Source organism: Epargyreus clarus, unplaced genomic scaffold, assembly GCF_041222505.1.
Source record: "Epargyreus clarus isolate Ecla_fem2 unplaced genomic scaffold, WU_Ecla_fem_2.2 ptg000003l, whole genome shotgun sequence".
Classification (NCBI taxonomy): domain Eukaryota; kingdom Metazoa; phylum Arthropoda; class Insecta; order Lepidoptera; family Hesperiidae; genus Epargyreus; species Epargyreus clarus.
This window is the reverse complement of record NW_027332211.1, coordinates 14,392,766-14,408,630: the sequence shown is the minus strand read 5'-3', so window position 1 is coordinate 14,408,630 and position 15,865 is coordinate 14,392,766. Positions and strand designations below refer to the sequence as shown.

The 15,865-nt window shown below is 32.9% G+C and overlaps 1 protein-coding gene across 7 annotated transcripts in view; it reads right to left on the bottom strand.

The window, feature by feature from the left end:
- Positions 1-14,950, bottom strand: part of Cda5 (Chitin deacetylase-like 5) — a 142,869-nt gene extending 127,919 nt beyond the window's left edge. For 4 of the 7 annotated variants that reach the window (XM_073090260.1, XM_073090251.1, XM_073090274.1 and 1 more), the window contains exon 1: positions 14,790-14,950. In XM_073090260.1, coding sequence (XP_072946361.1) covers positions 14,790-14,838 — 49 coding nt within the window. In that variant the 5' untranslated portion in view covers positions 14,839-14,950. The remainder of the gene's footprint in view (positions 1-14,789) is intronic. The other 3 variants (XM_073090282.1, XM_073090289.1, XM_073090295.1) reach the window with 1 other exon arrangement.
- Between the last annotated feature and the right edge of the window lie 915 nt (positions 14,951-15,865).

Here is a 15,865-nt window from a genome sequence, read left to right as displayed (position 1 = left end):
TCCCTAAATGTTACTTAAAGTTGGTATTTTACTATTTTTATTCTTTGAATTCTTAAATTGAAAATACATTCGAACTTAAAGGTGATTTAATACTTAGTATAATGGTATGTTTAATATTAAAATATTCCGGGATTATTTATTAACTTGTATTTATTCTGTTATTTTTTACTTTAATTTAAAGTTTGATACATATTATTTTCTTCCCAAACAAAAAATCTGCATACTATCTGCATAATCATGTTACAAAGTAAACATTTATGGCATTAGTTAGAAATCGATTATAACAACGGAAACTGAGGTTTATTATACATCACATTATTCGATATTGTTCGTCCAATGTGTTTCAATTAACATAATAATTTTACGGAGGTACTTTACATGCAAGTATGTCGCTAAACATTCAATAATTAGGTAATTAACACAGTCTACTATAATTAATAACTACCTACTTAGTGATTTACTTATAATGACACCAGTTAAAGAAATATTCGCATTTCTACCGTGAAGTTCTTTGTTTCAATGGAAAGGTATAGACGCCGGTGGACTTTTTTTTTCTTTTTTTTATATTTGAGCCTAACGATAAAGCAGACGTGCTACCTGATGGAAAGTAGTCAACGTCGCCTATGAACATTTGCAACACCAGAGGAAGCGCCAATGCATCGCCGGCTTTGAAGGAGAGCTCTTTTTGCACCTTTTTTGAAGAGCCCCATGTCATAGCGCTCTGGGAATACCTCAGGAGGAAGTTCATTCCACATCTTGCACGTTCGTGGCAAGAACGTCCGTGCAAACCGATACATAGGTGGCGACCATCTTAGTCCTCAGGAGTGGCAAAGTGATCGGCTTCAGGTAGAACCTGTACTCTTACCATGAGTTTCCAAAACATCCCACAATTTTACGTTACGTTTACTCAATCCATTATTCTGTCCCGTTTGCTTCAGTAGACTGAGTAAACGTAACAACAAGTAAGTGCTCAAGTCTTTTTGTCTGCCTCACATGTTCGCAAAAAAGAGAGACAAATAATGAAGCGCCATTTTGTCAATTTAGACATTTAATGTTACGTTACTAACACTATAGTTCTGATACAATTGATGATTGGAATTTGTATGGGCAAATACGTAAACAAATACCAAAATTTTTATTTGTCAAAACGTAAAACTCATGGTAAGGGTACTGTTCTATATAGACGATGGAGCTAGTCACATGTTCATGGGCGGCAGTGACCACAAACACGCAAAGTGGAATGCAAGCTCGTTTATAAATCGCAGTCAGAAACAAGAACGCGTGGGTTGACTACAGTGGCACCGATACTCTTATTTGTGCTTTATTACAGTAGAGTTGCTGTGCTATTGTTTTACAGGTGTGTACGACATAAGATGCTAATAAAAATGGTTCAACTTAGTCCCTAGGGACAGCGGCGCGTCTGTCTTCGACTTAAGGACTCATATCTCCATATGTTGTACGTCTAATATTTATGTCCATGGGTCGCAGCGATTACATAGCAATAATGTACATGCCCATCTGTAACCTTAATGACAAAAAAGCATTGATATACAATTAGTAAAAAAACGTAGATTGGTTACTAATAAAATAATCAGCGCTTTTTGGTGGCACACATCGCGAGAAATGCATACTACGTAGTACGAGGTGCAAATAGGATAGCGTCTAAATGATTGCGCAAAAAAAAGATAAATATAGTTCGCATTTAACCCGAATTTCATGTGCTTTTTTCGAAGGTATATGACATATCTACGTGTTTAATAGTAATATATTAATGCAAAAAGGTATATTTTACAGGTAATTTTACCTTCAAGTTAAGGTTACAACTAATTTTCGATATACTTAATTAAATATTTGTGATGTGACAGACTGGATATTCATTGATGAGTCTGCGATTTTAAGAATAAAGTCATTAAGATGTGGCAATCGAGAATGAATTATAACAGTTGCAAAACTTTTATTGAAAAAGACAAGGGTAAATCGCGGCGCTGATAACCTTCGGCCGTTTTCGACTCACAAATACCTCGTACAAACTTATTTATCGCCCGATCGTTAATCACTTGCGAAATATAATTCTTTCTTAATCCCATTAAATGTCTCCAAAACCATAAAGTGATATAGATAGATATAGATAGATTAAAAAATAAATGACACGTGCTCAAAAATAACCTTCCGAGCCAATTAGCATATTAAGATGCTAAGATGTAATTGTGTAAACATAAAGATTAAACAATGACGGTGCTATACTATACGTCTTAAGTTAAGTCACTCAATCTAGGGGTCCGAAGTTCGAATCCCAGGCGCGCATTACTTATTTTCGCTATTATGCGCGAATTAGAAATAAACTGACATATTATTGTCGTCATAACCTACACGTCTGGTAGTTCTTTAAAAGGTCTCAAAGGTATGAGAAGGCTACTTATATACGTATCCAACGTGTTAGACTACGGCCTAACCACTCTCCCTAGATTAGACACATATCCAACACAGTAGTAGGTTAACGACGTAACATAAACATTGCCTTTTATGAGAGGTGTAAATTATACTCACGAGTGATGTGGTCAAAATGGTATATGTATACCTACCATAATATATATCTCATTTATAATTGTACTAGCTGACCCGGCAAACGTTGTGTTGCATTATAAATAAAAAAATGTTAAGGGTGAACAACCCTCATCACTTAGTGGTATGAAAAATAGTTAGTAGCCGATTCTCAGACCTACTGAATATGCATATAAAATTTGGTGAAAATCGGTAAAGCCGTTTCGGTGGAGTACGGTAAGTAACATTGTGACACGAGAATTTTATATATAAGATATAAACAAGTACATAATTATAGATAGAAATATATAGTTCTATGTATTAATATTTAATTAATGTAAACCTACATATCAGTTTGCCTATAAATTAATTTTATTGCTTTATTGCTAGATAAGAGAAATAATTTATTACGAGATATAATATATTACTAGTGTAACCGATTTAAATCTCCTCAAACCTACAAAGTTAATTATATTCATGTTTTCTTTTTTTTAATTTATATTAGGACGCAATGATTTATTATTATTTGCTTCTAATGTTGACGATCCTACCATCACGTACTCTCGTTAAAATATCGACCCAGGTTCGACTACCGGTTGTAAATAAATTTAAAAGGGCAATGTTTTGAAATTTGTAACTTAGATTGCCATGCCATATGGCATTTTTTCTAACCGTAAACTGACTACCACCATCTCGAAAGCTTTTTAGGTACCTACTATAGGAATAAATCCGTACAAGTAACGACATAAATGCTTAATATCTGTAACTTTGCTTAATATCTTTAAGAAAACCATACCCGATAAGTAGAGTTTAAAACAAAGTTATAGAGGATTTTTCTTATTCTATATGACATTGAGCTTAAGCCTTAAAATATTAGCGAACAGTCTCAACAGCTAATAGTCTCAATATGAAATCGTCTTAAATATTTGAAAAATTTGAAACGTGACACCTGCAGTTCCACACATTGAATTAACCTTATGTCAAATGTGGTTTCTCTTGAAAAGGCTCTACGAGCATCTTATGTTCAACACATATGGCTCAAAATAGATTGAACGGGTATAATGCGTTTTTCCTTGTAATGAGTATGGAGTTTCATTAAGTAATCATTGAGACTGACCAATGACCTAAGGATATGATTGACAATAAATACTTGCTAAACATTTGATGCAATTGTAATTAAAGCTCTTCGAAGTTAATATCGATACACATGTCTTTAAGATTTCTCTACTAATCTCCCTTAGACAGAAAACAGTTGCGTTTGAAGAGGAAGGTAAAGCCTTCACACGAGACATTAAAATAAGTCACTGAAGACGTGTTACAAACAAAAAATAATAATTAAAAAACTTCTTTTTGGTGCAGAATGAACTCTCCTTTGAAGTCAGTGATGTATTGATAACTTCTGTAGTGTTACAAGTATTCATAGGCGACAGTGGCTACTTTTTATTAGACAGCATGTCTGTTTTATGACTAGATTTAATTATAAATAAAAATCTGATTAGAAATGTCGGTACTCAGCAGTAGCCTGCCAGTAGGTGGACTTTGTTTTTTTTATAAGGAGTAGCAGATGAGCATGCAATTCACCTGACGGTGGCTACTGCCACCCATGGACTTCTGTAATCAACCCCAGATAGGATTAGTTATTCCTACCTGAAATTTGCCACAGATGCGCCGCTACTCCCGAGGACTAAGTTGGAACGCCTCAGAAAAGTATATCTTCCTTACCACACCCTTCAAACCAGAACTCAGCAGCGTTTAAAACTGCTGTTATGAGTTATGCTGGAGTGGAACCTTAAAGGGTTCTACCACCTCCATGCATATTTATTTCCATTTTATAAAAAAAGGCGGAATCCATACTCATCTGTTACATAAAATATCGTTTACTCAGCTTCTACATTGGACACATACTCTCAATATTTTCCCTTAGCTATTTACATAAGATTGAGATCATCAAAGTAACTAGCTTACTCTGTAATTTATTGTTACACAACACCAATCAAGTTGCTACATCGGTCAAACCCTACTCTTAGATTAACGTCCTGACTTGTGCGGTTCATTATAATTGTGGCTTATGATTTGCGTACATGATAATCGAGTACAAGATGTACCTAAAGTAGTAATTACTACGTAATACGAAGAATAAAGAAAGTTGCAGCCCTATACCTACGAGTATATTAAGTCTCAATTATTGCTGTAGTCAATAAAGCCAATTTTAATTTAATGCATCTCGTTCACACAATATAGAAACGAGCGAGAAGTGAACAGTTATGATACGAATTTAGATTACAATCTTAATTGAAAAATTATATACGATTTAATTAAATTTAATTCTGACCATAATTTTAACACATGTAAACTACCATTTCTAAACCGTACTTATGTGTACGATGCCGAAACACCAATTAATGTTTTTATTTTTCTGTCTGTTTGGTCAAATCTTTAACACTATACAAACATTTTTTTCATTATCATATTATGACAGTTTAAAATATATAAATGTAACAAAGAAATCAAAACACGGCATTTGATTAACTATGCATCATATCCCATTAAATGATCAATAACTAAAATTAAATTTTATAACATGAACACTTCATATGATCATACAAGTGACTAATTTGCTTCTTCCCACACAAAAACAATTTCGACCACTTAACTATATTGTCATTTAGTATGCATTTAAAAGTTATAAAGCAAGACCAATCTTTTTAACATAATCGGTCACTCGTGATCCCGCGCCACTCTTATAAGGATATTCACCGCCCACAATAACAATTTAAAAACCATAAAGATATGTCATCAACCCTACCCATCAATATCATTAATACGAGTATATCAGTATTCGATCTCTGTCTAAGTAACGGTTTGCATCCATGACGGAATGGGAAAACCGCTACTCAAAGGCAACTGCAAAAAACTGGTGATTATTTTGAAGTTGCGAAATAAATGTTTCTACCAAAAAACCATGACTTAAGCAATATGTGACACGAAATATATGTTCATGGAATAAGACAGTGACGCAACATTCACTATAGAAGTCGACATGCAGAGAGACCCAGGTTCGATCCCCGGCAAATTAAAATTTAGAATTAAAATTTTTCGTTCTGTCTCTATGCGTATAACGTGGGTCCAATTCGCATTATATCGCAGCTCTTTTGTATAAAATTTAAGTAAAAAGCATGCAGTCCATCTGACGGTAAGTGGTATTAAATACAGTTAAGTAACTAATAATTACATAAATCATTATTTACCTCAACATTTTGTAACAAAGACAGAAGAATTCGCAGTAACGTAACAAGATATAATACGAGCATTACATTCGTGAATTACATTACATTACCTATTTTTATATATAAGTAATCGTACATTTGTGCGTTCATTTATGCGTGTTATTTTGTAAGCCGTTATAAGTCAAGCGTAACTTTAAATGTAATTTGATTCCGCGGCGCACATTGACCCCTTCTGATGGAAATGAATGGTTATAATAACGAAATCTTCAAGACAAATTAACTTGACAAATATGTATTTTTTAATCCATTAAAAAGACAGATTGCATTTACATTAACATGTTTGTTTTTATAAAGTCTTCTTTTGTTTTTAATAGTTGCTGTCTTGTTGTGTTTCATTTTGTCAGAATTCGTTCAATTTATTCGCTTTTGCGCAATCCTTTATTTTTTCTTACTTTTTTGCATGAATAAAAATGCTTGCATCATTTTTGAGGTGGGACTTTTTTAGAGAAAGGAGATTAACCTTTCCTTATCTTTTATTTCGTGAAAAAATTAAAAGTTGTGTTACTGGTTCGCTTGAGGTGTATGTTTAATTACGAAAACTATAGGTAAATTTCATATGAATACAACTTTTGTTCAGCATCGTCATCGTACTGTCTGTCAACCAAATTATAAATAACCAAAAAAACCTCAATACCTACGTTTATGATAATTTAATCTGTTAAAAATGTATAAAATAATGCGCACAAAACTTACGTAAAATAAGGCCTAGAATTCAGACCCGGCCCTTTAGGGGTGTAAAAAGAAAAAAATGTAATACCAGGCTTATAATTACCTAAAAAATAAAACAAAAAAATATATTGCGTAACAATCACAAAAGCTGTTATTTACCAAAAGTAAGCAAATTATTATAATAATCTATTTGGCATATAAATACAATATTTTTATAAATAGGAGTATAACATCACGAATATATTTTTAATTAGATTGAACCTTGACCTAGCGGTTTTGCGTAGAAGCGTTAAATTTTATCGTTTTTATGTGCTAGTGTAACTAAACGAAACTTGGAATAAATCATTGATTGGAGTAGCATTCCATTTTTTGTAATTCAAATTTGAGCACGAATTTGGGAGTAACAAATCCGCATTTTTGCACATTGTTTACCCATTTCGGTAGACCTGAGTCACGTTTTAATGCATAGATTAGTTCATGTTATTGGCATTTAATTTGAATAACATTTTAAACAGTTGTCCAAGCCCCAGGTGGCTAAGTGTTTAGTGGGGTGCATCCCCACTTCAATTCAACAACCAACCAACCACACAACCATTTTATGTAATTAATCGAATTTTATTTTTTATTTTATAAAAATATTGCTTTAAAACGTTCCTACTAAGTTAATAAGTCACAAACTATCATCATACAATATCTTACAAACATTGGAGGGTTGCACTTTGTACAATTCTAAATATTTTATATATATCTTCTTCGTAGTAATAGAGTGTAGGTACAGCCCACTTGAGGATAAGTGAACACGATAGCAGATGGGCATGTGTAATCTATCCCAGATAGGTTTACCTAAGTTCGACATATTGGAACATATACTTAAGAACCTCAACATATAAATGAAAAGATGCAATTTAAAACAATAACCACCTCATTAATTGCTTTAATACATTTTTGATCACATTAAGTCAATTTACACTCAATAAGTAAATTAAATTGTATATTTTTAAATATTTTATAATTAATCAATGTAATCTTTTAACACATTTTCACAAAAGTTATTAATATCGGTCCCTTGTGAGACATAATTCTCGCTAATGTATATATCCTTAAATCAATCATCCGGTCGTTGCCACCTGTAGGTACATGTATATTAATGATCTTATGGATATGATATTTCGGATCTGTATGTACCCTTACCATGAGTTTTTACGTTTTGACAAATATGACTGTTTTGGTATTTGTTAACGTATTGGCCCATACAATTTCCAAGTACTGACACAATCCGCTAGGGGCGCTGGTTGGAAATAGTATGGGCAAATACGTAGACAAATACCGAAACAGTCATATTTGTCAAAACGTAAAAACTAATGGTATGGGTACTGTATACGGATACGGCTCTATTACAAAAAAATATCCATTTCAGATACGGTTACGGATATGGAATTATCTCATACATCGGAATCGTAAGTAAAAAAAATCAAGTAGGTAATGAATTGATTTTATTTTTAATATAACTGAACAGCGTCGACTTGCTCAGACGAAAACTTTTCATAATAGTGTATCATAAAGACTACGTCCTTATCCGAAATTATTCGATTTTTTATATCAGATTCGGTTACGGTTTCGGATACCTATATTTTTATTTCGAATATCCGATAGTATCGGTTACGGTTTCGAAGCTTCATAACATTCCTTATGTATATGTAGGAATACTACATGCTGCAGCTATTAAATGGGATCACGGATACCTAAAGTTGATCGCAGTTGCATCTTTACTCTTGAGAACTACGAGTACGTTGGTATGTCTTACGTAAGAACCTCATTCCTACCCTGAGTACTAATGAACCGCTTATACTAGGTTCTGGTTTGAAGACACGTGGACAGGTTGTAGACGTGTTTATTACCTTAGACATAATTATTTATAAACTACCAACTTACTTTTTATTTTCAGTAAGTGTAAAACGTGTTTTTTTAAGATTGAACTAGCAAACAAACGTATAATCCCCTTGATGGTGAATAGCCACTGCTGCTCTACGTACTTGTGACCAAATCCGAATAGAGCAGGTCCTACACGAAGATGATAACAGATGTGTTACTACATTCAAGTATTAAAATGTTCGCCTCATATTCCAATTTGCTAATATCCACCAGGCTTCCACCGAAATGCAGAACTGCTTCATGCTAGAAATTCGTATAGCGGCAGTATACTTCCATGATCGAGTCAAACTGACTCTACCTATTATATAAATTAAACAATAAAAAGTAACCAAGTGACTAATTAATGAAAATTAAACAGCGAATCCATTAGATTTTTTTTTGTATATATGCGCAAGGAATATAAAAAGTGACATGCAATAAAACTGTAACATATTCCTTTGTGTAAAATTCAATACAATATCTATACAGTGACAAAATTGGAAAACTTCGTCTGAACGGAAACAACGCTTTCCCATGCGACGCGCCGCTTTTTATCACGAAGCGAGAAAAACTTGTGGATTCTGTAATGACTGTATGTGACAAATGTGATTCAATTGTATTTAGCGATTAGTGTACAATAAAGCAGATTGATTGTTTAACGAAATATTGATCTAAAAGTTGGCTATGAATTGGATATTTAATGCTAAATGGTTTCAATCACATGATTGATTAAATTTTAAATTATTTCTAATTAGATTTTCGTTACGTGTCTAACCATCTTTTATTAAATATCTCCTCTATAATGTTAATAACGCTTTAAATTTTTGAAACAAAAATTGAATTGAAACTAGTTAAAATTTTAATACCAATCTTGCAATCTAGATTTTAATTTTAATTAAACATCTTGACCTAATTTTTATACAGCAATACTATTACCAAAAGCCTATGAAGACTACCAATTTGTCCAGTGGTAGAACATTTATGAGTTGATGATGATTATATAGACAGCCATTAAGATTACGTATCATAGACATAATTCTGCATCTATTAAAAGTCGTGTAAGCTATTATGCAAACCCAAGTCTACTCTATGCTAATATCACGAAACCACAGAAAAGCAAGGTCAGACAGGACAAATAAGGAAAACTAACTCCGCCACTTCTAGAATAACAATGGCACTTTACTTTAGTTTTCCAAAATTTCGTTTCGTAAAACCTAGACCTTTTTGTTCCTAGAGTACGGACGTGAGCTGAAAAGCTAATACGAATTTGTGAAACGAAGCCTTGGCCGAAATAATCGTTCTCTATTGTGTATGTTATTTAGTACCGTTCAACTGATATAGTTACAAGGCAGTTCATGGAAGCTGACGGTCATATTTTTCTTTGATATCTTAATATATTAAAATGTAAGACGGCCAGTCGTTGTAGTTGTTTCAGATTGTGCGTACCCCGGTTATTTGTTTTAATTACGATTTTCGGATCACACAGTTTTTTTTATCTAAAAACGTTTTGCGTAGCCTGTAATATGATACAGTTTCTTAGAAAAAAAAATCTACTGTTAGATTTTTCCATACTGACGCGTGACGGATCAATGGTATGACAAATTATTAATTAATCTACGAAAGTTAATCGATATAATATTCTCGTGAAATAATTTATTAGAATAGTATTATAAGTTTAGATGTTTGTGGACTGCATGAAACAACACTATCTTCCTGTATAGCCATAAGTGAAGTGTTTAATATATAATAAATTCTAAGCCTCTAAAGTTACGCTATGTTTGCCTAAACTAGCAAATAAATTTGAAGTTACAGTGACGAGAAATCTATCAATATGCCACAATCGTTTCCAACACAGAATAGAACTGCTATTACGTGCGAAAATTACAAAATACACTTTTCGGCTATTTATCTGTCTAACTGCTTTCAATGATGTATTTGGAATCACAAAAGGAAATAGGTTTTAGCTTTATATAAGAAAATAATAATATGTAGCTAGTTTATGTAATAAAGTTCACAAGACGAATAATGTCATAAAATGATAAAATAGAAAACTAATAATGTAAAGATCGAAACCTTTTAAAGTGATTTATTTTATTATCTGTCATATAAAAACGAAAAAGTGCTATTAAAATACCCTAAAATGAATTAAACTAGAAAAGCAAGAACATTCATGGAAAAAATAAGTAAAAACGCATGTTTGTGTATATTTTACAAGCTTTTTTTTTACTTAAAGCTCGCATTCTGATGTCATTTCACCTTTTTTGGGTGTTGATGAAGTTCTAATACAATAAATTAAAGTAAAAATAAAGAATCATTAAAAATAATAAACAACTTTATCAAGACACAAAATGACGACTCAAAAAAACATTGTAAAAATGGCGCCAAGTTAATACTTTAACCTTATTTTAAAACTTGAGTCTACGTCAAAAATGTATTCAATATGTGAAATGGATTTTACGCAGAACATATTACGAGTATATATTTTTAGACGTACCTACTTTTCTACTTACTAGATAATTTTATATCGGTACGTAGGTAGACGTAAAATCGATATCGAATCATAAGCAACGTGTTCATCGAGCTACGTTCGAGGAAAGTTAGTTTCAAAAAGTTTTGAAAGTACAATGAATAATCACTATGCATGTTACGTCACAACCATAACTGCACATAACTAATCGTATGTGAAATCATCCAAAATGTAAGCAGAACATTTAATTTGAAAGTGCACGTGAAGAAAGTGTGGCACACGCTTGACCAGCTCGAAAGTGAGTTAAGGTGAGTTCAGACGCATGTAATGTAATGTAATCTTATATATTGTTACAGCACCAGTGAATGACCATCCTATGTTAAGAGGTTCCTACCCGTGGTCATATGTAACAGATCTAATATAGTACAGTGGACCTACCTGAGGACTACGGACTCTCCGCTAAAGACTAAGTTGGAATGCTCATTAGTATTCCTGTTCCTACCCCTGAGGCTTATGTTGGGTCGTCATTTAGTCTTTATTATTAATAGAATAGTAAAGTCTTAGAATTATCAAACTTTGATTCAGTACACTACAGTTGTAACACAGAAATAGATTTGGCAGTCGTGCTTTTACAATTGCAAATAGTGTCAACTACACAAGACTTGAATGACCCAAGATATGTAGATGTAATCCTTCAAAGTTCGCATAATGAGTCGCTACCACATGGAGTGCAACAACCAGCTTAAGCATAGGTAGGTATAATCCTTCTAAGTGCGCGTACATAATAATAAACCTACACCAAATGGAGTGCAAGCATTACATGTAACGTTGACTCTAACAAGTTAACGTTACATTACAGTCACACACGTCTTAAACCGCCTTACACCATGTCCACTATCGCAGATTCACGACCACCTCGATCCATTCAAACCAGTAAATTGTTTGCATAACAATACCATGTATAATCCACTATAATGGCTCTGAAGTAACTGTTGGCGGTTTTGTTGTCTTTTTTGTCGAAAAACACGCGTGTCCATATCAATTGTGCTTGAAATGCGAAGCCATGACGTGTTGTAAGTCCAGAAATTTAAGTTACCGATTATGACATCTTACCGCCTTTAAACGTATTGCGAAATGAATCGGTACGTATATTTTACAAAGTAGTACTATAAATAAGAAAGTGATAAGTAAGAAAGAAAAGGTAAATGAACATTAAAATTAGTAACTCAATTTAAGTCAACTTATCTGAATCAATAAAATGCTGTGATAGCCTAGTGGTTAAGAAACTCGGGCTCTCGATCGAGAGGTCCGAGATTCAAATCCCAGGCACGCACCTCTGATTTTTTGAAATTATGTGCATATTAGAAATTAATTATTACTTGTTAAAACGGTGAAGGAAAACATCGTGAGGAAACATGCATTGAGAGATTGCAACAACCTGAGAGATTTATAAAAAAATATATCTTAAAGGTATGTGAAGTCTACCAATACGCACTTTGGCAGCGAGGTAGTCTATGTGCCTAATTCTTCTCATTCTGAGAAGAGACCCATGTCCAGCAGTGCGACAATAATACGGTGATGATGATGATGATTATCTGAATCGAATCCTAAACCTTCATACAAGTTTTTAGGAACGTTTTATTGTTAAAGAACGCTATACACACAAACATGCTTTGAACTTTAGTATAAGTTAATAAATAAAATCACTTTATAAAACCTGACCATGAAATGAACGGATTTGAAATCGAAAGTATTCACATCGACTGCATAAGATGACCAAAAATGCACACAAAAACAAGTTCAATGTCTCTTTCCACATCCCGTCACAAAAAGTATGAGACGGTTCGTGAAAAGTGCCAAAAGTGATTAAAAAAACGACCTAACATCTTTTTAATCGTGACTCATGCATGCAATACGGATGCACATAAAATTTATTGCATTTTATTCTATTTACAAATTTTATAAATTCTCGAGTTGTTTTAGAATGAATTGTTATCTTAATTCGGTAGTCCGAAGTCGTCTGGTTCTCTTCTTTTGTTTTATTTTGAGTGACCAGTAGCAATCATTTGTAGATATAATGGCTTCTAGTTTATTTAATGAAGTCGTTAAGCACCATTAAAATTAGTGTTTGAAATAAATATTTCACTCTGCATTTTAATTACACAGTAAAACTGATAGGTATAAATTGATACAAGGAAAAGTTTACGCAATTCAATCAGAAATTGTGCACTTGAATTCGATCAACATATTTATAAGAATCTCTCTAATCTCTTGTCCATTTTTTAAAGTTTATTTGTATCTTGTGTATTGTTATGTCGGAATTTAAACTACTAAATATCTCATCTACTTAACCCTTATAGATATTTATTCTATTTTACGGATCAATAAGTTAACTAAAACCCACTTAAACTAATCCGTCGATTCATTATCTACGTAAGTATTAAGCTAAATCTTATCTAGCCATTGTTAAAATATTTGATCTATTTAAACGCCACTATAATCCAAGACCCGGTTAAAAATATCCGACGATTTATTCTATATCTACGGAGGCTGTTACGCACGATTTATGTTAGTGGCCGCAGCGCTCGTTGAAAGAGCCGCTTATGCAACAAGTACAATTACTGGCCGGTTGCAATAGCACAATTAACGTGTATTTCTAAATAGTTTGGCTAATGAATTGCCCAAGAAAACGCACAGGTTTTTCTCCACAATTTTTCCCATGAGTGACAATGTGGTCCTAAGTTCGTGCCGTCTGTCACACGACGTATTCAACGTAATGAGAATGAAAGTGAGTTAAGTTTGTGTGGTTATCGTTGAGTTAAAAAGCAATTGTTCGACGTTAATTAAAATTACATAATATTAAGCGTGTCCTAGTGATTATAACTGTGATACTAAACACTAAACGAACTTGTTTTGCCTTACATAATTATTTAAACAAGACTGATTTATGATTGGTATGTTGCCTATTATAAAAACGAGTAGAAAGCTCATATATTCATTTCTAATGAGTTTTTAGGTTGCTACAATAATCGTTTATTATGTTTTGTGCATTTAGCTTTAAAAGTATTACTTTAAAAATTACTTAAATACGTATCTAAGATATGTATCTTAAATATTTTATCCGACTATAAATCGCAAATTTTATAAATCAGCAAATTCAACGTTTGGATCATGAATATCGAAATTATGTATCTTTTAATCATAAATAGAAGCTATTGACCAACTTTATTGACCTTACGACTATCACCTACTTCCTTGACGTAATAACTTTAATCTGCGAATAATAAATTAATAATTCAGTATTTTATAGAAAATAACAAAATTAAAATGCAGCGAATTTCATAAATTTAAATCATTATGTGACGCGTTGCAAAATAGTGAAATTTTTCCTTTGCGAATAAAAACTTAATGATTTATTAAGTTGTGCCAAAAAATAAGAAAATAAACGCAAACACCTACATAATTAAAAACCGCAACGCTTAGAAATCTTTGGCAGGTAGAAATTAGCCTATAATTAATTTGCATATTGCCTCGCTCCTTTTTTAATTAATCGACAAGATAATATGTACGGATAATGACCTATTAAAAATAAACATAACACGTATAATAAAACTAGGAAAATTATTCACGCGTTCGAAACGTAGAAAATTTATGACGCTCGCGGAAAATTCAACGACCGTAAAATTTATTTTTCACTTTTCATTACTTACGTGAAACGTTACAATGATGTATTGTAACGACAACACTATATTTCTAACTTACACATATTTATTTACGAGTCTTCCTACTACTCCCTTAAAGTAATCGCTATAAATAAAATGACTTATAAAGGTTTTTTACACATTTTTTTGCACATGAAAATGCAACGTAAAGGCACACGATAAACATCGCGCGAAATATCGCTATTATCTCACCTGTTACTATCGCAAGCATGAACAGCGCCGTGGCGCCGAAGGACCTCATCTTAAAGTTTGCACAGAACACGGTCTACACTTCACAGGCACTGGTCACCACCGCATGACGCGACAACGCGCGAGAGCTCAGCGCGCTACAGTGATCGCGGCAAGCTCACCAGCCACGAGGTGGTGGGGCGCGTGAAGGCCCAAGGGTTACGGAAGCGGACTAAATGTCAGGGATATAGCCGGATACAGGCTATGGGGTTTTTGTTTTATGCTGCTGAATTAGTGCTAACTAAACAATCACTAGTTTGAATGGAAATTTTGTGGTCATTTTTTAGGTATTATTTGGATTTTTTTTGTGTGTGTTGTGATAGCGAAGTTAATATCTGGTACATAATCTGATACAGGCTATGTGTATTTTCCTATCATAATTTATACCTATAGAGAAGAAAAAACCTAAAAACTTCCAAGTCTTAAGTTTACAAAGATATAATCATAACGAAATGTCACTTAAAAAGATTCATACAAATGAACATAAAAACCTTTATCATAAGCTCTACCATACAAAGCGCGTTGATGTCTTTTCTACGGCAAGGCGTTATCACTCAGTTGCTCTACATTTTAACAACATACTAGGTGAAACCTATATAGAAACTTATACCTATATATATAAATCCATCCTGCGTTAAAATATTGCACGAACACTATATCCGTCCGGGATAACGTAGTTTTCTAATAGTAAAATAATGATAAGAATGAGTGTGGTAATTTACGAAACTTCTTATAAATAAAGCCTAGGTCGTTGACTCATTATAATACATTACGTAATCATTGCATGTTCATCCTAAAATTCGGAGGATTCACGATTCTTTTATTATTAATTACCACGTTCTGTAAAAAGACGCCTGAGATATTTTCACTTAGAATTTTACTAATCGCTAAGAACCAGCGTAGTGATTTACTCTTATAGTAAAACTAAGACTAGACTGAGACTAAGAGTATACCCGTGAGACATAAAAGGGTTAATATTAATGATTATAATACTCAAAATTAATCAATTAATACATAAAACTTAAATGCTTCATTGTGAC